The sequence below is a fragment of the Mchenga conophoros genome, linkage group LG12 (genome assembly GCF_057382185.1).
Source record: "Mchenga conophoros isolate Kocher_MC1m ecotype Shallow Benthic linkage group LG12, M_conophoros_male_GT1.1, whole genome shotgun sequence".
In the NCBI taxonomy this organism is placed as follows: Eukaryota; Metazoa; Chordata; class Actinopteri; order Cichliformes; family Cichlidae; genus Mchenga; species Mchenga conophoros.
The window spans coordinates 28652492-28679149 of record NC_140537.1 but is presented as its reverse complement, the minus strand read 5'-3'; the positions used below and the strand labels follow the sequence as shown (position 1 = coordinate 28679149).

Sequence of the window (26658 nt, the reverse complement as noted above, 5' to 3'; positions counted from 1 at the left end):
ATGTGAAGCACTTCCCGTGTATTTCCTTCCCATGCCACCGGAAAGCCTATTGAAGATCAGTGAGGTACTGACGCTTAACAGTCAGAAAGGTAAAGCTAGTTTTGCGTATTTAGGTGACGTATGTGCCCTAGGTCAGATGACCTGTTTGTCAGTATTTGTTTGTTTGAGTAGAGCACACAAACCATTTAAAAGACACAAAGTCACATAAAACTTCCTCACAAAAGCTCAAGCATTCAAGCATTTTATTTTTTTATGTGCTGTTCTTCATTTCCTTGGTTTTGTAAGTCTCATTATTGCTCAACCTTTTACATCTGGGAGACAAAGGTAGTTTCAGCTGAACTGGAAGCGGGCATATGGGAGTATGTTAAGGTCAACATTTCTGGCACACAGCAAAATCTTTCATAAGTTGAACTCGTGAACATATGAGGAGAATACAAACTTGACATTATCAGAAATTGTCCTTTGTCACGTGTAGCAAGCAGCAGGAGATGTTTTGCATCAGTTTTGTTTTTCTTTATTTCTATAGTGCCAAATCACAACAACGTTCACCTCGTGGTCCTTTTATATTGAAAGGTAAAGACCCTACAATTACACAAAAAACCCCAACAATCAGGTTAAAGATATTCCATGCAGCTGATTCTGACATTTGCACGCACAATCACCTTCATTGGGTAATTTCTAGGAAAATTTCTAGATCTGGCATAAATTCGAGCATGGTACAGCAAAAGGAAACCAACCAGCAACAAGTCAGTTTGTGAAAGCTTTTCCTACATAGATATTCAACAATTAACTATAAGTGTTACTGCAAGATAAAAGCGCTTATGAACCAAATAACTCCGACCATGTAAAGTTAGAGTGCAGTTTCACTGAGTGCTGAGGTGCATTGTGTGAAAAAGTCACCAAGACTCTGCTGAGACCCAGTAACTGCTGAGTTAAAACCTTCTCTGCCATTCACATCAGCACAAAAGCTGTGTACTGGGAACTTCATGACATGGGTTTCTATCGCCAAACAGGTCCTCTAGGAGCATATGTATAGGTGACCCTGTAATTTTGATCATATGGTGTTGTACTTGGAGTTTGCTATAAAAATATAAAAGGACTGGAATGGTTGTGCATTGGTCATGCACAACTAGATCCACCTACATGGTGGATCTGTGTATTGTCACCAGGGGATAGTATCAAAATATGCAGAAAACAAATGAGCTACGCTTATTTGTTTGGGCTGTTGTTTGTGCTTTAGCTTAGCCTCCACTATAGAGAAGGCAGAGGTCATAATGTACGTGTGTTGTTTTGTGTGGTGAACTCTGCTCTTGCGTTCCACCTATGCAAGCTATCTGTGCCTTCTGGCAGCACAGTGTTGTCTTTATTTTTTCTTTGTTTATGGAGTACTGCACATAAGCATGTTGTTATATTGAGCTATACTAAGCCAGTAAATCCGTACTTAAAGCATAATTAGCTTGTATTTTACTTGACACCCGAATAAACTTTTTTTTCCCAAGGCTTCGGTGCTTCTGCATATTGGCGAACTTAACTATAGCATTAAACTATAGCATGTGAACTGCATGTGACCTACAGTTCAGTGCTGTGTCTGAACTCTTTCTACACGTAGCATGGGGCTCTGGAGCCGATCTATCCTGGCAATGTGCTGCTCACGCTGTAGATTCTGTGTAGATGCCGCATAAGTCTGGTTATGCATTTTTAAATCGCCGTGCTTTGAGTGCACTGGACCAGATTATCATATCTACAAAATGTCCTATAGACTAAAGACACAAATCAACCTTTGGGAAGGCATGCCCTGATGGATGTTACCAGGCGGGGCGATATGTTTGTCTGAGTCATGCATTTGTTACTGACTTATTTTAATTTGTTCTCCTTTTCATCCTTAACTCTGATTTTTGTCTTTTCCTTCTGCCTACCATACCTTCTGATCTTTAAAATTGTGTCTGTGTTGTGCTGTTAGATGTTTTCAAGAAAAAAAGACCAAAAAACTCCCCAAAACAATGCCTCACTTTGTTTTACTCCTGTCAAGCTTCCCTTATTGATTTAGACACATTGTCTGGCCTTGATAAAACACCCTGCTCGTATCAGACAAGGCTTGTCTGTCGTGCCAGTCAGTGTATTTAGCTTGTAAATAACTTCGTAATTTCCACTTCTCTGCAGGATTGACAAAACTTTGCTGAGAGAAGAGTATGACAGGATGAAAGGACAAAATAAACACATCCAAGCCTGATTTAACTCTAACCTGGAGAAGATGAATCTGAATAATTTGGATTCCACCTCCGAACAAGTTATTTGTAAATTAAGATAAATGTGCATGGAAAAAGAGCAAAAGTGTGATCTCACCGCAGAGTCTGTCTGCTCTCAGAGGCGACAAAATCCAAATAATCTTCTGCTCTGTCTTAGCTTTTTATTTAAATAGTGACACAGTCAATCAGTGTCATCAGTATGCCATGCTGTATTACCCTCTCAGGACTAATTAGAAATTATAATCAGGCGTTAAATAAATAAATACCCAGAGAGAACTGTGCCTTTTTAATTCTAGGATGGAAGCATGAAGAGATTGATACTGTTCATTTATTCAGTGGACAACAACACTGCAGCAAAACTGCATCATTTTTTTGTACTTATCTTCAGTCTGACACACATTAGCTACTGTGCCAGGTATGAGGATTAGGTGGGAAGGGCACCTCCAGTGTGTGTGTGTGTGTGTGTGTGTGTGTGTGTGTGTGTGTGTGTGTGTCTACATGTGTGGACAGTGATGTGACGTCAAGTCTAGACGGGCCATTTCACAGTGTGCATTCATGTCACGCAGGGACAGCTGATGAAGTGACCCTAATAGTCACAACACACTGCTGTTGTTCTGTAGCGATGTGGCTGGAGTTAAGAATTTAGACATTTGATTTGAACAACAGCGGTGCATCTTTGTACATGCAGAGGTGTTGTTAATACGGGCTGTAGACTATTTGAAACAAGGCTTTACATTACTTTGTTATTTTTCATTACTATACATACGCTATTGGTGATAGTTAATGAATATTGATTTGGTGTATGATGTTTAAGTTTGACCTTTTTATTTCTAGATTAGCATGTGTGTCTGTGTGATCATGTTAATGACTGTATACAGGTGCTGCATGCATCATTATTATCATATAGTTGGAAAAGAAATCTGAAAAAAGGCCTTAATTCTTAAAGTTCCTCTTTCCAAGGTAAAACATAGTGCAACCATAACATCTTAGTAAGTAATAATAATGGTTGTTTATTTAAAAAATACTACAAAAGTAGTTTATTTAAATAGCATTTGGAGCCTTGCCCAATTTTTTTTATGAGTAGGATTTATCGGCTTAATCATTAGAGGTGGGAATCACCATACAACTCACAATACAATATTATCATAATACTTAACGCACGATACGATATTATTGCAATTTTTAAAAATATTTTGCGATATTCAAATTCTGTACATAAAGGTAAACTTTATCAATATTCATTTTATCTAATATCAAAGGCTCACACTCAATCTTTCTCTCATTTCAGTCAGTTTTATAAACTGAACGGTTTGTATTACAGTCTAGTCCAACTTAACTGAATGCAACCATCTGGTACAATTATAGCTATTCTGAACTATGCAATTGATGAAAACTATGCAGCCCATTCAGCAACTGAAGAATTTGAAAGTAAATTAAAACAAAATATAATTTTACATTACATAAAAAAGTTTTAAACTTGTTCCAGTCCACGAAAAAATTGTTTGTAACAAAATATCGATTTCTGCTGTCCCTGTATCGATACATTATTAGCAAACAAAATATCACGATACTACACAGTATCGTTTTCCCCCCCCACCCCTATTAATCATGTGTATGAATAAAGTACAGTTACTCATTCAATTTTCGCCATTTGCCAATGCACATTTGGTGCACATAGGTGAAGATTTAGTAGTTAATTAAAATTACACAGTTTCTGTTTATGCCTTTAATTGGTAAGATGAGGAAAACGATCACTGCAAATAAGTAGAATTTAGAAGCACTTGTAAGTGTTTTCTCATTTTAGAAGCAAGTTTGCGTTCATTTATCCCTCTAAATTCAAATCAAATTCAAATTTTATTTGTCACGTACACAGTCATACACGGTACGATATGCAGTGAAATGCTTAGACAACTGCTCGTGACCTAAAGGGGAAAAAAAAAGGAAAAGGCTATGAATAAGATAGGAAATAAATATGAAAAATTAAAAACGGTAAATTTAACTAGGAAGGAATAAAATATAAATTAAGGTTAAAAATGAAATAACTGTACAACACAAATTAGAATGAAGGGTAAATTTAACTGGGAAAGAGTAAGATAAAATATATAAATTAAAGTTGAAAATAACTGTACAACAAAATACACAGTATAGAACTATATAAGAATGTATGAAGAAATATAAATAAATAAATAAATATATACACAATAACAGCAGCTGTACAAGTATTAACTGGAAATGAAGAATATAGTGTCCAGTGTTGTGCAATCCACATTATGTCTTGTGCAGTGCAAATATGCTTAAAGTGATTTAAGTGATGAAGTGAAAACAATGTCCAGAATGTCCAGTGTGTGTGTAAGAACTATATGTGTGGGTCAGTACTGTGTGGGGGTGTGATTGAGAGACCGTATCGCCTGCGGGAAGAAGCTCCTCCTCAGTCTCTCTGTGTTGGTCTTCAGGGAGCGGAATCGCTTTCCTGACCTCAACAGAGAGAACAGTCTGTTGTTGGGATGGCTGAGGTCCTTCACGATCTTCCTGGCCTTGGCCTAGTGTCAGTAGCCCCAAATAATTTAATGTTGCACTCAGTAGCACCCACTTGGAAAAGCTGTGGAATAAACAAAAGTGATTTGCATTGTTCAAAATATTTTGTAGACACATTTCTGCTAAGGACAGACACACTTCAGTTTCAAGTGAATGTCAGGCTACAGCAGTGGGATAGATATGAATCACTGTTAACTTCCTTCACAAACAATAAAGGATTCAGCATATCATATTAGTAAAATTATATTCATGTCATAACATTATATACATACGAATATGCACACATGCTGTCATTTCTGGAGTATTTATGTCAGTGTCACTGGTATGTCTCAGTTGAGAGGACTACTGAGATGTAGATGTCATTGATCATTTTTCAACATGAAGCCTTAAAGGGGCACCATTTACCAAAACCTGTGATTTACCCCCAAAACCTGAAGTAGTTTAATCCCCTAAACCTGTCCCAGTAGTTCTTGGCCAACCCACTCTCCACAGAACAATGGACTAACTAGGACACAAGTGAGATGAGATGAGCAAGACAGATTAACATGACAGAAAATTTAACAGCCAAATTTAGCTACCAAGCGCATCTCTGAACAAAAACACCACATAGTAGTTACTACTGACCATATGCGGTTCTCATTCCTATCAAATATCCCCACTGTGTGTGTAAATTTACCCTGAAAGAAGCTTTTGCTTTGTGTGGGGGGGGGAAAAATCCAACCACAGTGAAGTAATTTGCATTGCATTTAAAGCGGATGATGGAAGCCACAGACTGTTCTGGTTTTGGAGTTCTGAAGTCTGGAGTGTAACCGATCTGCATTTGAAGCCTTATTCAAGCATATTACCTTCCTTCATGTTCATTGTGGTTAAATGGTGGATCAGAAAGAACTCATTCGCATCCTCAGGGTGCTCTGGGAATGCCAACTTTTGATGTTGAAATTTCTGAAATATTGAACATTTTCAGTATTTCAGAACCCGTAGATCAGAAACAAGCAAGATCATCTAAATATTTTTGTTCATATTAGTGCAGGAAACTGTTTGTGTAAGAGAGGTGGGTAGTGTCATATAAACATCAGTGGCTTGGTGATTGATTATTACACTTTGAACCACTCACATTACTTTTCCATAACCGTAAACAGCTGTGTCAGTTACAGTGGCGCATGATGAAAATGGCTCAGCCATCGAAGACCAGGGTTACACACCCAAAAAGGAAAAGTTCTGCCAAAATATTACATATAATAACACCAGTCAAATGATTGCTTATAGTAACATCTGCCAAATTATTGCATACAGTAACACAGTCATTTAGGATATTTTGTGAAGCTGCATTTCTATAAACAATTACTGTTAATTGTGTGCATAAATGAAAGGGATTAATGTGTAGGCTGACAGATGTACTGACAGTGGAAGTGTTTTTTACTCCTCACTCCAGTTCCAGCCAGGTCATTCCTTAGTGAAGTAAGAAAACTTTATTACAACAGCTTTGCTCAACAGTCCCAGAAGGCTCGCTCGTCACTCTGTTGTAGCAATTTTCCTCAGTCTCTGGCACTAGCATAACTTCAAAGAGGATTGCTTTCTGGGATTTATTTTTCAAAAGTTTAAGACCTAATACTGAGTTTTTGTTTAAGGTGAAAGCTGCCAGAAAACTTAAACCAAGAAGCAAAACTATTTAATAAGTTACTGCTAAACCTGACAGTAAATCTGAGACCAAAACAAAAAGATCAAGCCCTCACAGTAGTCTTATTTATACCAAAGGAAGTATAGGGTGGCAGGGTTTCAACTGTTGAAATGTATTGTTGAAATATAGAGCACGGCATGCTGTTTGAATTTGTGAAAGAATTCATAAACACAGGCTATTGAATGCAACAGAAAGAGTCTGAATTCAAGCTGCTTTTAATTTTTGCTGCGTATTGACTGCTTGACGTTTTTCTGGCATTTGCATCCAAGTTTTGTTCATTAATTAAAAGTCAAACACAAAATCAGAACATGCTGTTACATGTTTGTACAAATGGCAAATGTCTGCTTTTCCCACTTTCTCCTCTAACGGGGATCGTAACTCAGACAGAATCTTAATTTTGCCGTGTTTTCACCTTCAGATGGTGTCCGTAAAGTGTAACCACTGAATGCTTCAAAATAAACTGAAAAAGTGCACTACTTTCTGTCACATTGAGACTAGGGTTTTACAATATTTTGTAACGCAAGGAAAGTTAATTGTTTAAGGAAGATGGAGATTACTACGGAAGGAACAAATGTGTATTTTTACCCTCCACTAATCTACAGATTCTTTTTCTTTCTTGATGATGAACTAACTTTAATTCTATGGTCTTTGAAATATTAAAACTAGTCAAAATGCCCTTTTTAGAATATCTTCAAACCCAAACTGGCAACTTAAAATAGCCTTGTTTTTCACCACAAGCAGAACATTAAGTATCACTAGTGAAAAGTTAGAGAAAAATTTGCAGAAATATGACAGAAAATGGTTTGATTAAAAAAAAAGTTATTTATTTATAGATGATTAATTAATTAACTAAGCAGCAGACCTTTTCAGGTGGAAAAGTTCTGACATTTCAATAAATTCAAAAGCCTAGACCTATATCAACGTTCATTGTCAATAACTTTGAGAAAGAATGTGAAAATGTTTTATGCGTGTGGAGAGTTGGCTGCATTAGTAATGCATGATAACTTCATAAGTGTTTCACATAAGTGTCCTGTTGCAGTTGGCTGTGCATGTGCAATGAATCATCAAATGCATGCAAAACACAGCAAGTGTTCATACAATATAAGTAAGATTCAGATTCAAGGTCTTTGGGGCATGAATTTAAGATTCATGGGTCCCAGACCTCAAACCATGCATACTTTCATATGTTTTATTATTTTATGCAGTACATGGAATGTGTTAGTACTTTCCTTCCTTTTTGCTTTAGCCTCACATGCTGCAAAAATGTGCACTCGCCAAACAAAAAAAATATAACGAGTCAGATGTGTTATCCAGCCATTTAATTTCTGAGAAGTGACTCTGATGTCAGACTCATAATAAAGCTGTTTCGCTAGTGTAATTTATTTTATTTATTTGTTGTTGGGTTTTTTTTTTTTTTAGAAATTCTGAAATCTGAATGCTTGAGGTGTTTAGGGAACATCTGTAATTTTAGCTGCACTCCCCACTACTACCAGAAAATTCCCAACATGTGTGAAATTGCAGCCAAATTTGGGCAGACTAAAAATAAATGAAGCGGTCTCCCCAGCAACTCAATTCCTGTCTGTCAAAGCAAGTGACTAATACAAGGTCAGTTTCCATTTCATTATTTAGAAATGAATGTCTTGGCTAGCATTTGTTTTTGTCCCCGGGCCCACTTCAGGTGTTTTGCATTTATTACACCCAACTACATGCACGCCATTCACTAAATGCATCCTTATGACTATTCTCTTTTACAAACCTAAATGTTATGTGCTTGTTTCTGTCTGTTATGCTTTCATAACAACCAATTGGCTTCATATGAGGTGTTCAGGGAACACTGGTAACTTGGAGTGTCTGCCAGGTGATTAGCATTTATGATTTGTAAATTATACAACAGAAAATTGCAGACATTACACTTTCCCCTGTGCATTGCATATCTATTTGCATGAACATTGGTCACACACGATGTTTGGGCACAACAGCCTGGATCATTAGCAAATGTAATTCTATTGCTATCAGCAAGTGTGCAATCAGCTCTTCCTGAAAGGGAACATTTGAATGAATAAGAGCTGAACCAAAAGATAAGTGTGAGGGCAAGTAGAAAGGATGTTGAACATTCATAGAAATGCAAATTGTAACTTAAATTAGAAGTAAATGGGAGGCATTCAAGGGAACACAAATAAAAAGGAAAAAGTGATAGTATTCAGCTGTGAATTCTTCTTCTGTAGCACCCAACAAAGCATACCATAAGATTTGACAGCGCTATGTGAGATTCTTTCAACTAGCTGATTAAAAGGACTCGGTTCAGATGTATTGTTTATCCATGTAATTTGTCATGTTCAGGCAGGGAATCTGTCATATTGGAGGCAGGCATTTTAATGTTACTTTTGTCAGGTTTTACACATGGAATAAGTGAGGCAACAAGCAGTCCAGTTCATGAGTCAAGACTTGACAAGTTCACTAGGAGCCGTGACTGTTACTGACATGCTATTTTTAACTTCTCGTGATACAATTTCCAGCTTGTTATGTCTGCTTGCAGTCTAAAACTATAAAATGTGTTTTTAAATTATTATTCTACGTTCTTTTTGGTGGATATAAATAAAAGCGATACATGAAAGTTGTCAAAAACAGAGAGGAAAAACAAGCAAAGAGATGGTCTGGCGCACCGATGGTGCACTTTTAAAAAATTAATCATATGAGTAACTTCCTCCAAGAATCATGACATCATGTTTGCAAATCCTGCTCACAGACCAATAGGTGGCAGAAGCTGCCAACAAGATCCGACGAGACATGACAGACATTCCACCATTTCCAGGCAAAGTTGAGAGAAGCTTCCTAGTCAATCTCTCAAGTGCCACTTTGTCTGATAGCTTTCCACTCTAGTGAGAGGTGTGAGTAGAAAGAGTGGGGGAGGAAGGAAGGAAGGAAAGAAGAGAAGGAGAGCATGAGAGAAAGGAGGTAAATGTCACTGAGAGCAATTCGTGATTTTTAAACATTTGCCTGCCTCACAGTTCGTCACTTCTTGGCAATTAACTTACTATGAGCAACTATAACAAAATAACAATTCACAAGATTGCAAAGGAAGGAACCTCACCAGATGGAGAGGGATAATTTTAACCAGAGAAAGTACATCTTCTACAATCAAGTGAACATACTTGTGTGTGTATAGTGTACATAGAGACAACAACTTTATTGAGCGTGTAAAACAGACATTTAGTACCTGTTAATAGAAAACATGTGGAAAGGGCAGTAATCATTTGAGTGAATACATTTAAAAGTGTGAAACCAGACAACAGCTATTCTTTTTATAATGTGATGTGCAGTAAAGTGTTGGTGGAACTTCAGCTTTTTATAGATTTCATATAAGAAAGAGATTTGTTTAGGAAAAACAACAACCCTTATGTGCACTTTGAATTTGTAAAACTAAACTTTTTGTTTCAAAATTTTGTTGGAAATGTGTACTTTCCTCCTCATACATTCCTCGTGAGGATCAGCAGCTGTTCTCAGTTTGGATTCAATCAGTTAAAATGAATTATTCTTATTTCATAAGACAAGACCCCTAATGCTGAAGGACCAAGAAATGAAAGAATATTGCCAAGATATCACAGTTATTGGTTATTCCTTACTGACTTTAAGAAAAGTGTTGTCAGAGTAAAAAATGATGCACATGGAATGGCATTCATACAGTGCTTTTCTAGTCTTTTGATTCCTAGCCACATGTTACCATACATTCACACAATGCTTTGTTCTGTGCCTTTAGGCACATTATTTGCCTCTCCTCTATGCTCGATTTAGAGTCACAGTTTAACCTAAAACGCATGGGTTGTTTTTTGTTTTTGTTTTTTGGGTTTTTCTTTGCTGTGAGGCAATAGTGGTAACTACTGCAACACCGTCCCACCCATGGTGAGATTTGCCATAAATAACACCAATTAGACTTGCTGTAATTACAAAGGTACATTCAAGTAGTGTAGATGGGTTTGCAAAAGAGAGGTTCAGAGATTTGACCAGACTTTGTGTTGCAGCTCTTAATACATAACAGGTTGATTCTTGTTTGTGTGGTGGACACTGCTGTTTGAGGTTATTTTTGGCAGGGGTTTGTTCAGTGAAGATTGTAAACCAACCTTTTTCCCTAAAGTAGCCCATCAGAAAAAGTCCCAGGAAATAAACAGACAGAAGTTATTAGCTGAAAATGAATATTTAAATCATTATAAATGATTACATGTCTGAAAAGACACTCCCATAGATACAATCATATAACACCTATACTCAGACTTTCCATTTATACAGTTTGCGTTAAAGATGAAAAAAATTGTATGCTACCCCCTGTTTTTAAAATTCACCAGTTCCTATTGGGAAAAAGTGCAAGTTTGCCTTGAAGAAGTGATGTAGGTAAGATGATCCAAGAATCAGGGAGAACCTGCCACAGTTGTTTGGTGGATTTAGGTGATCTCAATTGCTGCTTCTCTTCTTATAATCTCAGATTGACTCAGTGATGTTGAGAACAGGACTCAGTGGTGGCCATGCCATCTGTTGCAGGACTCGCTTGTCCTTCTTGTTATTGAAGATGATTCTCTAACTGACAAGCATGTTGATGATGATACTTTGTGGCAGTGATTAGGAATTATTTTTCATAGCGGACGTCCAACAGTTGGTGCTGTAATTAAGGACATTAACCATTTATTTAACATGTTCATTTAAAAGTAAGCAAAGATGACAAATGACCTTTAAACTATTTCTAGAGTGGGAAGTTAATTTTCCCAATGGGAAACTGGGGCTGTTGTGCAGGGTTACACCAGTAAGCTGAACTCAGTTCTGCTCAGTGTTAATTTATTAATATTGATTTAATTTTACAAACTACTATCACTGTAGATTTTAGAATTAGTCAATGAAAATGTGAAAAAGACAAAAGTACCAGCATTTTATCGCTGTTTAATGAGTATGTGCAGTTTCTACTAAATTTCAGACTTAACTTTATGCAAAGTGCTGTTGCTGTTTTGTTTGTAGTTAGTTCGTTTTTCTTATTCAGTTATAGAAATCTAGTCTGTTTTGGACTTGAACAAGTGTATTGAATTCACATTGAGTGTCTAGTAAATTGAAGATCTGCCTTCTATTCTGCATCTGAGAGCTCTGGAAGCTTTACCTACCTTCTCACAAAGCTCTCAAAATTGCGTCCTCGGATCCCATTTCTTTTTAGCAATTTACCCAGGCTGAACCCTCTGTCAGCTGTGTGGTAGTCTATGTCACTATGTTCGGTCTCATGATCCTCCAGAAGTGGAACAAACTGTCTGTGATTGTCTTGCACTGATGAAGTTGCACTGATACTACGTCAACAACATTCATTTTAGAACTGACTTTCACAACACCTCCTGAGGTGTAATACATTGCAAAAATCTGAATTTCAGTTCTGGGTTCATCTTAAAAGTTGGAACATTTTTCACTGTCAGATTTGGACAGCCATTGCTTGAAACACCTGCCAGTTTGTCCCATTTTGAGCCCCAGAATATCCAGGTGAACAAATCACTTCCTGTTGTTGTCCCGAATCACTAAGCTGGTCTTGATGGACCAAGCCCCATCCAGGGATGAACCAAGCTTTTTCCTTGTTGCTTTTGCAACTTTGCTAGCAAAGGATCAGATGTCAGTTCCTGTTCTGCATCAATAATTTGTTTGGTTTTGGGTTTTGTTTTTGTTTTTTCTGTGTTTAGTCTCCTAATGACATTTTAAACTGTAATATTTAATAACAGCAATCCGCCCTCTACCAAGTAAGCACCCAGCTTTAACTCAGACTTCAGTAAATAAATATTTAGAAGTCCAGATCTTGTGGAAAAACTCTACGTTCTTCATCAATTTTTCTTTAATGTGAGCTGATGTCTTTCAGAGCTAGTATAACTTGCAGCTGTGAAACATCTGGTCCAATGCATTTACAGTGAAGCTGCAGTCACTTGCACACGAATATATGTAAATTAAAAAAAAAAAAAATAGCATTGACCTCCAAAATAAAGCAACAAAGCTGTATTGTGATATCCAAAACATAGCAAAATTATTAAGCCATTCACTGATGAGGATTTTATCAAAGTGTTTGGTGGCTGAAATGGGACAAACTGGGTGACGTATACTTATCTATGTTTGCATCCTAGTTTCCTATTGATCTCACATGGGCCGCTCAGGGACAGTCAAAGAGCCGGATGTGACCTGAGGGCCGTACAATGCTCTGCACTATATGGACAAACGTAATGGGCCACACCTCTCTGTCTGTTTTCAATCCCTTTGCCTCAGGTGTAATAAATCTAGCACCTAACCATGCAGTAGGCCTTTAGAGACATCTGTGGAGGAATGGGTCATTCTAAAGAGGTCAATGAATTTGAGCATGATACTGTAATAGGATACTATGGTTGAAACACTAAGGTTACATTAAAAGCTTTTGTGTGTGTTTATTTTGTTATTAACTAATTATTAATGTCTTTTCTCAAATTTGTTTTTACAACTGCAACCTTTGCTGTGAGTGAAAATTAGAATGGAAGCAGAGGAAGGTGGCGGTCATGTCTGACTCGTGTTGTCAGCATCTCTTTGGTTGTTTTGGTTTTACACCAAACCGATTCCTTAATCCATAATTTATATATTTGAGTGTTATGTATATTTTCTTTTCATTAAAGTTAATTTACAAACACAACAATTACAAGTGTCATACTTTCTAATATAGAGCTCTAACAGTGGCTAAATTTAATAGCATCACATCCGTCCACAGGAGCTGACAACATCAAGAAGTATTGGAGTCGTTACTACCAAGGATCACAGGGTGTAGTCTTCGTACTGGATAGCGCATCATCAGATGAGGACCTGGAGGCGGCACGTAATGAGCTCCACTCGGCTCTGCAACACCCACAGCTCTGCACACTACCTTTCCTCATCCTTGCAAATCATCAGGACAAGCCTGCTGCAAGAACGCCGAACCAGGTAAGTTAGTTTGTTGTCAGTGCTGCTGCTAATGTTTCCATTTGATGTTTCTCTCAAAGTTCAGTTTGTCTTGCAGATGTAAACACTGCCCCTTACACGTCTGGGTTAGTAAAGACATCATTTTGCAGAATTCATTGCACACACTCATATAAATATACACATACACATGGATGACCCTTTTCTTTTTACACTGAAATAACTTGTTGTATACAATAGGCCCATTAGGGCTGTCACACAGTTTACTGTGGACAACATAATGACTTTTGGAATGTTAACATATTGCCAGATATTGAAAATTGTGAAACCTAAGGATGAAATTTCTGTGTTTTTCATAGTAGTGGAGTTCTGGCTTTTGTGTGTCAATGGACTTTGGGTTTTTTGGGGGGGGTTTCCGAAGGCAGTCTGGTCCCCAGCAAAGGGATAAACTCAGATTATTAAAGACCTCTTTAGATTAGTTTAGTAGTAGAAAATTCCACCAGACCTGTGTCTTTTCCATTTTTTTTTTTTTTTGTCTCTTTCACATTTTTGTTGCTGAATAACTTGGGTGGGGAGAGAGCAGTTAAGGAGATAAGATAAACTTGCATCTCTATAAATGCATATATACATCACACTCTCAGTTCAGCAGTCAGAAATATCCATCTGTTAATTTAATTTCAAAGCATGCCCAAGTCCAAGCATGAAGGTGTTGGGTATATACAGTATGTTGCTGTGAAATGATCCTATAGCAAGGCATTCTGTGTCACCTATCTCATATAACAAAATTTAGCACAACATAACATAATTAGCAGCATTATATAATTTCCCCCAGGTATCAATAAAGTATTCTGATTCTAAAGATCTTAATGTAATCAATCAGAACAACCCGTGTGACACCCTCACCTTGGGACAAAGTTGATGACTGCTTGTGTTTTGGGTATAAAGGACAAAAAGGTCAAAAAATTCAGTTCTAAGAGACTCTAAGAAGTCTCTTAGAGTAGGATGTTATATCTAGCATTTCTTATCCAGTGCTCACTACATACGTTTTAAAATCGTGGACACTCGCTCTCAAAATCACAAACACACACAGAAATATATACACACATACATCATGTTTAGGGTCCTATTTGATGTTTCTAAATGATGACAAAGATGAATAGTTAGAGAGAGCACCATCTGCATTTCCTACCCTGGACCACCAATGTTGCTACTTCAGGGATGTGAAATCCACTGTGGGAAATGAAAAAGGGATAAGCTGTGAGACTGATTCTGTTGTGACATAAAGTAATTGTAACTAAAGCAAAGATGTTACTGCTGGGCTTCAGAAAAATATTGCATTTAGGTGTGCGAGCAGTTAATTTGAGAAGCAAACCATAGTCTTTGGTGCCACAATAATAACTTTTGTGTTGTGCTGCAAGGACCTCTAACTAGGTTTATTAAATATTACTTGCATTCGTATTTAGTGGAGCAACTGGCTTCACTCTTCCAAATATAATCACACTTTGTTCATAGACAATGTTAGAACATGATGACCTGTCTCTAATTAGGTACAATATTTAAAAGGGATATGAACAAACGTCACAAATACAATCAGTACTCGATATTATGACGCAGGAATCGAACACCAAACGCCAGCGGTTCAATTTTAGCCACACTTGTGAGTCAAAGTGCATGAAACAGGAGTGCAATTTTACAGATCAGCTAGCGGGTGTTGATCGCACTCTGAGCAGCAGAAATGAATAAAAGAATCAGCTGCAGCAACACACAGAGCAAACATTTAGTGTTCTGCAATGGAACGCAGAAAAAAGCTATGCACACATGTCAGGCAACCAATGAAAAGCTTTAGACTCTGTACAGATTTTTTATTTTTTTTGCACTCTGGAGCCCAACACCACCAGAATCAGTTTTAACTTAATGTAACTAATTAGTATGGATTGGATGCACTTGAGCATGAGCCACAATAGTCACAGAAACCCACTCATCTTATTGATCATTTAAATGGCAACTGCTCGCTTTGAGCTCGACAACACTGGTCCCCTTGTTGGCCCTCAAATCATAGCAGATTAATTAATCTGCCTGTGGCCTGCCCATATTCTCTGAGCGGTCTTGGCGTGATGTGTCCTTATCAGTCAGTCATCAGTTTCTGATTTGGCTGAACTGTGTGCAAACACTGACACATGAGACTGACTTATGGGGATGGAGGGGTTGGATAAAAGTTGCCTAAAGGCCTTTTTTGCACCCCGTTGGAAGGCCCTGTTTAGTTCATCATGAAAGACTTGCATAAAACTAGTTGTTCAGGATTGATGCAGTTGTTTTGATACTATGTCTACTATCAGCTGAACGTCACTGGGAATTTGAACGTTTTCCATGTTGCTGTTCTATGTGTGTTTGTCATAGTATTTCTGACTTAGTTATGCATGCACTTGAATTGATTACAGATCATAAGAAACTCCAGCTGCAATTTTATTTTAATTTCTATTTACTTTACCTTCTATGCTCTTGTGTATATATACATCGTGTCTAGCACGTATGACAAATTGGTGATTAACATAAAGCACTGGAATCTGCTGTGCGTGATAACATGTATTATTTAATTGAATTATTCTTATGGTTTATTAATATACTTTGACAGAATTTTTCACAGTGGTTAATCCAGTTTAGATACCAAAGAAATGCTATTTCATGTCCATATTTGTATTCGTTGTAATCTGTTTGTGTGTTTGTATTTCTATGGTCATTATGAGTGTTACCGTCCCTGTGTGCACATATCTGACTCATGCCTTGTCACTGAAGGAGCTTAATGTTCAGTGACTCATAAATAATCTTTGCATAAGACAAAACAAAAATTTAGACCAACTGTTAAAGAACCCTTTGTTTCTTTGTCTCTGTGTTATATATAGAGCTAAATATCTTTGATACTGTAATGGAAAAGAAAAGTGGAAACAGAACGGCTGAGAGGAAAACTTCTCTATACGTTAACTAAACATTTGTTCAGCGTCCACAGGGGTCTCTTCCTGGAGTTTGTTTCCATTTCTGCCAAGGTTCCCATGATATTGGTTCTAGTTGGAGACATAAGATAAATTATGTGTGTTTATTTATTCAGCATTTTTATGCAAGAGGAAAATAAGTATTGAATCTGAAGGATGAACCATGGTCCAGTTCTGATGCGTATGTGTCTGTCACAGGTGCCTCAGGCAGTGGACAGCCCAGATGTACACAGCAAGATGATGCATGTGTGTTCTGACAACTTCCTGTCATAGCCAACACTGAGATTTTCCGAAAATTGGGCTGTCTCACCTCTTATGTCCAATGAAGTCACATGGGCCAGCTGTTGTGCCCCGTGCCAGTCAGTGAGCCTTTGGCGCCCATGACGCCACGCATATTCAGTTTAAAGGGGTAGTGTGTCTAGATATTAATGTGTATAATTAGGATGATTAAAAAAACACACACCAGCCACTTTATGAAGTACACCATTAGGGCTGCCACAAACGATTATTTTGATAGTCGACTAGTCACCGATTATTTTTGCGACTAGTCGACTAATCAAATCCATTGAACGTAAAACGTACAGCTTATTGCACCAGCAGCATCTGCTCTTATATAACTATCATTAGCTTACAGCTTTAAGTGTTTAAGGTATGTGCTAACTAAAAATAAAGACAAAATGATAGTTTATTCAATTTTAATGAAGTTTGCAGATTGTTTCGGTGAAGTTTAATAAACTCCTTGCTATCTAAACTATAACAGGAAACCGGAGTAAATTCTGGAGCATCTCACACTTCTGATAATCAGCTGTCTGCTTGAGGTTTATTCAGCTGTGTGAAAACTTTAATCTCAGCCAAACCGATTCACTCAGGAACAAATAAAATACAAAAAAAAAGCCAAACAATAAATTTTTTAAGTTATCTAAGTGACTCATATATCATGTTTAACCTGAGTAGCGAAAGACGGCGGTGGGTTTGAAAACGATTTGCCGGGAGTCCGGTGTTCTCACGGCTCTAGTGAGCCTTGCCCCCGGCTCGCTATCGAGCTAGTGGGTAACAGACGTCTCCGAAAACGTCGGAGCGCTTTTGAAAGTATGTGGTGTCTTCATTCATTTCATTTTCATTTATTTGTTCATTTTCAGGCACAACAAATACCTATATTGAACATAAAATGCACAAAACAAAAAACAAAAATTGCCTGAAAAAGGAGTGGGACGAAGAAAACTTATTAAATCCCACCCCTATACTCACTCATCAACAAAAAAAACAAACTTCCCGCAGCTACGCCCATCATTGCATACAGACCCATCAACAGCCCCGGGCACATACAAGCATCTAAACGGCAGCTCGCAAACAACAATTAGAGCCTTCATAACTGAATACAGAATATATAAATTATAAATTGCATTACCACAGGTAACAGGCAGTAATAACTACAAGTAACAAATACATATACATACATATATATCTACACACACATGTACATTTTTTTTTTGGAATCCATACCAGCAATGGTAAGAGAACAGACATTACAGAGCACACTAAAACCATCATTGAGTATACTGTGACCAGACCAACTGTTTGTAGAGAAATTTAAATCTATGAATATTTTTGCATTGTTTCAATTGTAAACTCAGACTGTTCCAGATTTTCACACCACATACAGACACACAAAAACCTTTACGGGTTGTTCGAGTTCTGGGTAATTTGAATTCTCCAAAGCCTCTCACATTATAAACCTTTTCTCGAATTTCAAATCTAGTTTGTAAATTTGCCGGTAAAAGTTTAGTAAAAGCTTTATACAAAATTATGGATGTATTGTAATTAACCAGATCCTGGAATTTAAGTAACTTTGCCTGAAGAAAGAGTTTGTGAGTATGATCTAGATAACCAGCCTTGTGAATAATACGCAGTGCTCGTTTCTGTACTGTGACTAATGGATTAGTTGTATTTTTATATGTGTTTCCCCACACTTCCACACAATATGTAAGATATGGAAGAACCAGAGTACAGTACAGAGTACAAAGTGCATCTTTATCAAGGTATGGTTTCACTTTGTTCAAAACTGCGAGGCTTCTGGAAATTTTGGTTTTTATGTGTCTGACGTGGGGTTTCCATGAAATTTTGTTATCAATTACGACTCCCAAAAATTTGTTTTCACTCACATTATCAATTGGTACACCTTCAATGATAATTGGTAATTCTACATTATATTTTAAATTACCAAAAAACATTGCTTTAGTTTTATTTATATTTAATGATAATTTATTTATGTCCATCCATTTTTACGGTCATTACAAGATCAGTATAATCATCGCTACTGAAAAATATGTTGGTGTCATCTGCGAACAGTATGAGTTTAAGTACTTGAGAAACATCAAAAATATCATTTATGTATACATTGAAAAGTTTTGGTCCCAACACTGACCCTTGGGGAACACCACATGTAATACCAAGTTTCTCTGAGTGGTAATGCCCTATGCTAACATATTGTTCCCGACCCGTTAGCTAACTTTTTAACCAGTTACCAGCTTTCCCTCGAATACCATATCTTTCCAATTTATCCAATAATATTGAGTGATTGATTGTGTCGAAGGCCTTTTTGAGATCAACAAAAATACCAACTGCATATTTATTTTTATCCAGTGTATCAGTAATTTCTTCTACTGCCTCAATTATCGCCATTGAAGTGGTTCTTTGCGTTCTGAAACCATACTGACCAACATTTATTATTTGATTTTTTTCAAGGAATTTTTCTAATCTTGAATTAAAAAGTTTTTCTAGAATTTTTGAGAATTGAGGCAGTAGAGAAATAGGCCTATAATTGGTAAAACTGTGTTTGTCATTACTTTTATATAGTGGTATTACTTTCGCAATTTTCATTTTTTTTGGAAAACAACCAGACTGAAATGATAAATTACAGATATATGTTAAGGGACTAGCAATATTCAGAATAACCTGTTTAACTACAGACATATTTATGTCATGATAATCCATTGAAGACTTACTTTTACATTTCAATGTGATATTTATTACTTCTTGCTCATTTGTAGCTGAGAGGAACAGTGAAAAGGGATTTGATTTTATATTACTGATATTTTCATTTTTATGACACGGGATGTCTGCTGCCAGTTCAGGGCCAACATTTATGAAGAATTTATTGAACCCATCGACAATATTACTCATGTTGTGATTTTCACCATTTGCATCAGTAAAATAGTCTTGATAAACTGAGCAGATATTTGAGGTTTCCATAGCTACATTCTCGCCTGAAAATATATTAAACATTTATTTTGTGACCCAGAAAGAATAATAAGAGTAATATTAAAACTAACTAGCTGCCGCCATTGTTCGAAACTGAGCTGGGCTGCGCTATGAATTCTGGGACACAGCTTCTTCTTCTTCGGGGTTTAACGGCAGCTGGCATCCTTGTACATGCAGTGCTGCCATCTTCTGTTTCAGTCCGTTATTACACTCTTAAATCCTACTACTTATTCCTGCGTCTTTTGGGATCTTACAAAGCTTCAAACGACGCGTCGACTATTAAATTAGTCGTCGACGATTTTAATAGTCGACGTAATCGTGACTAGTCGACTAATCGTGGCAGCCCTATACACCATAGTAAAGTGCTTGCTGGACCTCTGTCTGCCTTCAGAAATGCCTTAAGTCTTCATGGCACCAATTTTTGACAAGATCATGGAAACATTCCTCGGAGATTTTTCATCCATATTGCGATGATGGCTTTACACAGTTGTCAGCTGCATAATCATGATGCAGATCCCGTTTCATTTCACCACAGCCAAAAGGAGCACTACTGGTGACTGTGGAGGTCATGTGAACAGAGTGAATTCAAAGTAATGTTCAGGACATTAGTTTTAGATGATCAAAGCGTTATGACGTGGTATATAGAGACAGCAGTGATAAAGATGAGTAGACTGTGGTCATAAAGGGATGGACATGGTAAGGTATCTGCTTCAAGGTTTGAACTGTTGTGTATTCAGAGATGCTCTTCTACATAGCTTGGTTGCAACAAGGAATTTTTCTTCTCTCCCTATCAGCTCGAAGCTATCTGAGCATTTCCTTCTGACATCTGACATCAGCAAGGCATTTTCTCCTAAAGAACTTCTGCTCACTGATTATTTTTTCTCCGTAAATGCTAGCAGTTGCGTCAAAATCCCAGTAGATCAGCAGTTTCTGAAATACTCAGACCAGTCTGTCTGACACCAACAACCACACCATATTAAAAGTCACTTATATCACTTTTCTTCTGCATTCTGATGGCCTGGTTCAATGTTAGAAAGTCATCTGCCTGCTTAAAGACATTGAGCTGCTGCCATGTCAGTGTTTGTTAGGTACACCTGTTTAATTGGCAGTCATTAACATCTAATCAAATTGGCCTCTGAGTGAATATTTCATAATTTTACAGCTTTTCTGGAAGCCTGCTGAAAAAGCAGTATCATGATTCTGTCATTGCAGGGCTGTGATCTAGATTGCAATATTAGATTATAGCCACAGATGAATATAATTAAGTAATGCTGCAAATTTTTACTGGAACTTGTAAATGTGCTGTTGCAGACCCCTTACTCCTCCAGCAGGTTTTCATTTGAACTCTACAAACCTTCAAAGACAGCAGCTGCATTGCAGGTTCTTGCTTCTTGTGAATGTTTGACAAGCACCACCCATGAAACAGTCCCAAATTTAGTTGGTCTGAATTCTATTGGCAGCTTTTCTGGCGATGACACTATACACAAATTACGTCTCCTTGTTGACCTTTTTCTCACAGCAACCACACTGTTGACAGAACAAGGATCATTTCCTTAACACACACATGCTTGCATTTGTTAGTGCTGTTTTCTGGGGCACTCTTTGTTTATGGTGTCACATCAGTGACTTAGGGTGTTTCTGACACTGTAAGAGCAAGGGGTGAGAGTAGGTGGCAATGGGGTAATATAGCTTAGCCAGCCTGTTAAGGCCTGACTGAAGCCCTCTGTGCTGGAGCAAGTGTTTTTGGGAGCAGGTTGGGTCTGGAGGAGGTAGAAGGAAACATGGGATAAAATTCCTTGTTGACATCAATCTCCTGCCATTGGGGGGCCCAAGGAAGCTAGGGAGGTGTTGAGGGGAGGTCACCCTGTTGATATAACACCTCAACAAAGCAGGTCTGTTTGGATGGCAGGCCTTAATGGAATGCATCCATGAGGTGCTGTTGTTTTAGAAAATGCTATCAGTGTCGTGGATGTTGGTGTTTTTTAGTTGTAGTCTGAGGAAAAGACAGAAGTAGAAATAAAACTGATGATACAGCATATGAAGAGTGGGAAAACCAGTGGAGGTCTGGACTGAGTCATGATGCCTGGTGTGGGAACTAACACAAAAAATACGGTAAACAGAGGAAGAAGGAACAGGCTGCAATATCTGACTTTGGGAGCCATTACAAAGGCTCCCCTGCAGGATTGAAGACAGAGGCGTTGAAACATTGGGGTCAGCTTCCCTGGATGATTGAAAAGCCCACCCCACCCCATGCACATGCCCGCATATGCACACGTACGCACACACTGTACTGTCTTTTATTTTCTTCCCCATTCTTGTTCTTTCTCTTTTTCACACTCTCATTCCCTCATTTACTCACTCCCTCACTTATACTCACACACTCAAGCTCAAGTGAATCCAGACCTGAGGAGTCCATTATGCTTTTCTTCATTTTGAGCATTTTGTAGTCTGGTATGAATTGCAGCACATCTGTTTTCAGTGTACCATGTGAAATCTCATGTTGCCTTTGCAGAGTTGCACTGCACTGACAAGCATCATAACTGGACAAGTGGAGGGCATTTTAAAGAGGAAAAACAATTTTTGTTGGTCTGTTAATTATTAAATTGTTTCTTAAAAATGATTTCTCAGTCTGCCTTTCCTTCTAGAACAGGCGTCAGCAACCTTTAAGACCCAAAGAGCCATTTGGACCCGGTTTCCACACAAAAGAAAACACTGGGAGCCGCAAATACTTTTTGACATCTAAAACGAAGATAACACTGTATATATTGTTTTTTACCTTTATGCTTTGTGTGAACAACTAAGGTGTGTTGCTTATGAAATCCATGAAATGCTACAGAGAAAATTACATTTTATTTATGTAATTAACACATTTTGAACTATTAAAGAAATATAACAAAAGGAAAGAAACCCAGCTGAACTAAAATGATCCATGTATCAAACAAAAACTGTTGTGAGCCGCCACCCTTATATCGCCTTTGGGATTTTGGAGCCTTGACCTGACTTTTAAAAAATAATTGGAAAAAATGCACTATGCTGCTAAAAGATGAAACACACTGCTTAGATATGTATTTTACCAGGTTAATGTGTGTGGTCAGGTGCGGTCTGCAGCACCGCTGCAGGGGAGGCGGACGCACCTGAGCGGCACCCACAATCATGCCTCGCCGCCTTAACGTCTGTGCTATCTATGCTGTTGTAGGTATGTGTCGGGCTGTGAGCTGAAAAGCTGCAGCCGGCTGGATGCGTACAGCAACCGTGTGTGAAAAGTGGTCAATAAAGAGATGCTGAAAAGCGTGTTCATGGAAATATGGTCGGGTCTGCCTTGATATGTTTACAATGGGACTTCTGCTCCTGAATCTCTGCGCACAGCGTCTGCAAATCGGGGCTGTACTTTCATTTTTCGGCGGGTATACCGGCTTCCGCAAGTGTGACGCTTATTTTGAGCGATGAAAAAATAATAAAATATAATTTTATTTTTATATTTCAATATCACAATAATCTTCCAATTTAGAACTACGAGTTAAAAAAATAACTAACATAAATAAAATACACTTCAGCTAAATACTTCTAATTTATTTTCCCAAACCACGCGGAGCCGCACTAAAAGGACTAAAGAGCCGCATGTGGCTCCGGAGCTGCCAGTTGCCGACCCCTGATCTAGAGGATTAAGACACGAAAGAGGACACAGATATTGACAGATTCCTCACCAAACATGCAAACAATCATTGATCATCAATTGGCCATGTTTTGACTAAAACAGGCTGGCAGATGCAAACATACACAGAGACACCAGTGGGCACACAGACGCAGACAATGCATTATATGGGCTGTGGTTTCTGCCTTCAGCTGATCCTAGCAGGAGTACGTTTAACTAAATGAACTTTTTTTTTTTTTTTTGCATCTACTGTTAACCAGTATGCTCCCCCACAAATTTTCCTTGTCCATACTTAAATGTATCCAAAAAAGTTCACTTTTTTTAAAATATCTTGGTTTGTGACTCTGTGAATTCTTTATCTGAGTCACAAAATTTTAGAGTGGTTACTGTTTTAGCTTAAGCTAATGGGGAAAAAGGGGAAATCCCACTTTTACATTTGGCATTTTGGACTTGTTTTTGTTTTTTGCATTCGTATACTACGTTGTAACACATACTGCATATGTATAAATGAGAGACACGCTCATTTATAAATAAATAAATAAAAATTACACATCGTGAAATGCCATCTGATGAGTGGTCAAGTGAGACTTTGCATATGCATTGCACAGATTTTCACCTTTATTTATTTATTTTCAAGTCTGTTGAGGGATTCCAGCTATTAAAGAACTTAAAACTGAAAATCAAATTGAATCTCTACCAGTTCATCGCTCACAGTGTAAATCTGACTTTATGATGTGAAGCTTCTTAAAATTTTAGAAACTAAGGCTAATTTCTGTCCTCTTTTCTGAGATCTAGAGCGTCTAAATCTTGACAGTGTCACTGCAAAAGCACTAGGGACAGGAAGTTTAAGACCTCTGGCCCCTCTCTTATTTGATGCTCACTTACTTTACTTTTAATTTCTTGTCTATTCATACGTGGTTATACCAAAAATGTATTTGCAAGTCCTTACAAAACTGTGTGGCGTCCTTTCTTTTACAATCCAAGTATGCTAGAAAAATGTTGAACTTACTCCAGCATGTGAAAAGCTGTAACTGAGTGGGAGGCAAGTTTTCTGCAGGGAACATCTTCAGCAACCCCACAGCTGAGTGGGGTTCTTCGCAGCCAGTTTCTGTTCTCCTGTGGTCCCCAGGAATGTGGCTCACACAATGATAGAAACTCCACAACTAACATTTTTTTTCTTCCCATGTAAAGAGGTTTGTGGAAAGTTCACTTTTAAAAAGCCCAGAATTGCATTTTGCTGTATTGCATTAGTTTATTTAAAATGTTAGCGTCTCAAACACAGTTTGAATTGCTAAATCTTTTTTTCTTCTTCTTCTTCTTCTTTTTTTTTTTTTTTTTTTTTTTTTGCCCTCATTTGAATTTTTTAGCTCATATTTGAGACTCACACAAAATAGAAATGTTCTAATCACTGATTGGTGGAAAGTTCAGTGACAACTATAGGTGAGGCCACCTCCTGAGATTAAGAGGGTGGCTGGGTCATGGTGTAGGGAAGTAATTGTTAGCCAGCCTTTTTGTCTTTATTATCAGGCTTTCTGAAATAAAGTGGGTGGAGTGGGGGGTATGGGGCCTGTCCCTGGCTCTCTGTTTGATCATTGATCTCCATGACCCCATTCGAAGGGTCTTAATCTCTCTGTTGACCTCCTGAAGGATTTTTTTTGAGGAAGGGTTTCAGGGGTGGATCTTGACTGGGAACTATCAAGAGAGTGGAGATGCTGTAGGGAGAATAGGGGGTGGTGCTTTTTCCCTTGAGTGGAAAAGGTTTTACCAGCATAGTCAGTCATATCCAGATTTTTATAAAGGTCACACTTTTAATTATAATTATGTGCCCCAAAATTACTTTTAGTTTTTTTTATGCCCCAAGTTTTCAAGCCACCACTTTCATTGACAGTAATAGAACAATGTTATCTCGGTCTTCAGAGCTGCACTCCTTCATATATATGTGGTATCTTGGTTAAAAACGTCCACGATGGTTCTTATTTTCCCTATTGTCAGGTATTTGCTTGGGTATAAGAGATATTGTTTTATAAAACAATTTAGTAATAATTATCCATTATAATTCTAAAAATGATCTAAAGGCTCTAAATGCAGGGGGGGGGTTGTATAGCCATATGCATTATTATAGTTTTCTGACTGTCTTTTATCCGATTTGTCAACAATTCTTTGATTTAAGAGAAAGAGAGGTTTTTTTTCAAAGTTGGTTAATGCTTTTACACTAATTTCATGTATTTAATATCCAGATAAAAGCCATGTAAAATGTATGCAAATTCAATTTAAATATACAGAAGTTTTTGTTGGCCAGGTTATATTTATGCTCTCTGATGGCTCACGGATGTCACAAAGAAATCATGGTTATCAGTTTTATTATTAATAATTTATCTCTTTAGTCTGCAAATAAATCAGGTGTGACTATTGATAAAACATGTAGAAACAGGAGGAAAATGAGGCAGGAGTATTCCTAGATGATAGCTGTGGGATTGCTCATTCTTTTTATTGGATTTAATGAAGTCATAAAGCACGATGACACAACATTAACAGACCACAGTTTAAACTGCTTTTGACTGACTGATCAGGATGAAAAACAACACATTCAGGCGCTGACGTGCATACATGTTACTATTTTTACACAATAACTTGTAACGGTTTGTGAAAAATTCATTGATTGATTTATTGTTAAGCTTTTTTAAATCACAGATGCAGAAAATCACAAGTGCGTTTGGTACATTTACTTTAAGAGAATAGATGAACTCATGAATATGTTTACAGACACTGTGGGAGGAATAATGATCAGATATTGTGTGCTTCTTAAAAAGACAGATGTATTTAGACAGTTATATCTGGCTTATAACCACACTAGAATGCACTAATTCTGTGAAAGTAGTGGATATGGTGCTTTATTTTTTAAAAAACAATTTGGCCTCAGTTTGTTCTAGGCACTGAAAATAAAAAGACATTTTGCCTTTTTATTTGCCATGCAGTAAACAACAGTACAGTGGTGCTGTTTCAGCATCTTTGTCAGCTTAAATAAGCTTTAATGCAAAGTAAACCAATTTTACTAGTAAAACGGTAATGGGAGAAATGGGATATGCCTTTGTATCTTTGTAACTAAATATTCAAATATGGATACACTGAATGCCATTAATCTAAACCTTTTGCCTTTATATTAAGCTAATGTTAGTTATTGGGGGATAGCACGCGACTGTTGCTGTAGTACAGTGCGTTTTACTAAAACAGCCGTTAAGAGCAGGGTTTGTCTATTTCCAACACAGTTTGCTTAGCTTAACATCATCATCAGCCCTTTGTAGAAAAGTTAGATGACTTCTTGTGAACTGATATATTTATTAGTTCATGTAAAGCCCTCTGAACTAGAAGGGAAGA

The 26658-nt window shown here is 37.5% G+C and overlaps 1 protein-coding gene across 4 annotated transcripts in view; it reads left to right on the top strand.

Annotated features, from left to right (window-relative positions):
* The window catches only part of LOC146562845 (ADP-ribosylation factor-like protein 15), a 101292-nt gene that overhangs the window by 42198 nt on the left and 32436 nt on the right, over positions 1 to 26658 (top strand). For all 4 annotated transcript variants that reach the window (XM_085295066.1, XM_085295065.1, XM_085295068.1 and 1 more), the window contains one exon: positions 13199 to 13407. In XM_085295066.1, coding sequence (XP_085151192.1) covers positions 13199 to 13407 — 209 coding nt within the window. The remainder of the gene's footprint in view (positions 1 to 13198; positions 13408 to 26658) is intronic.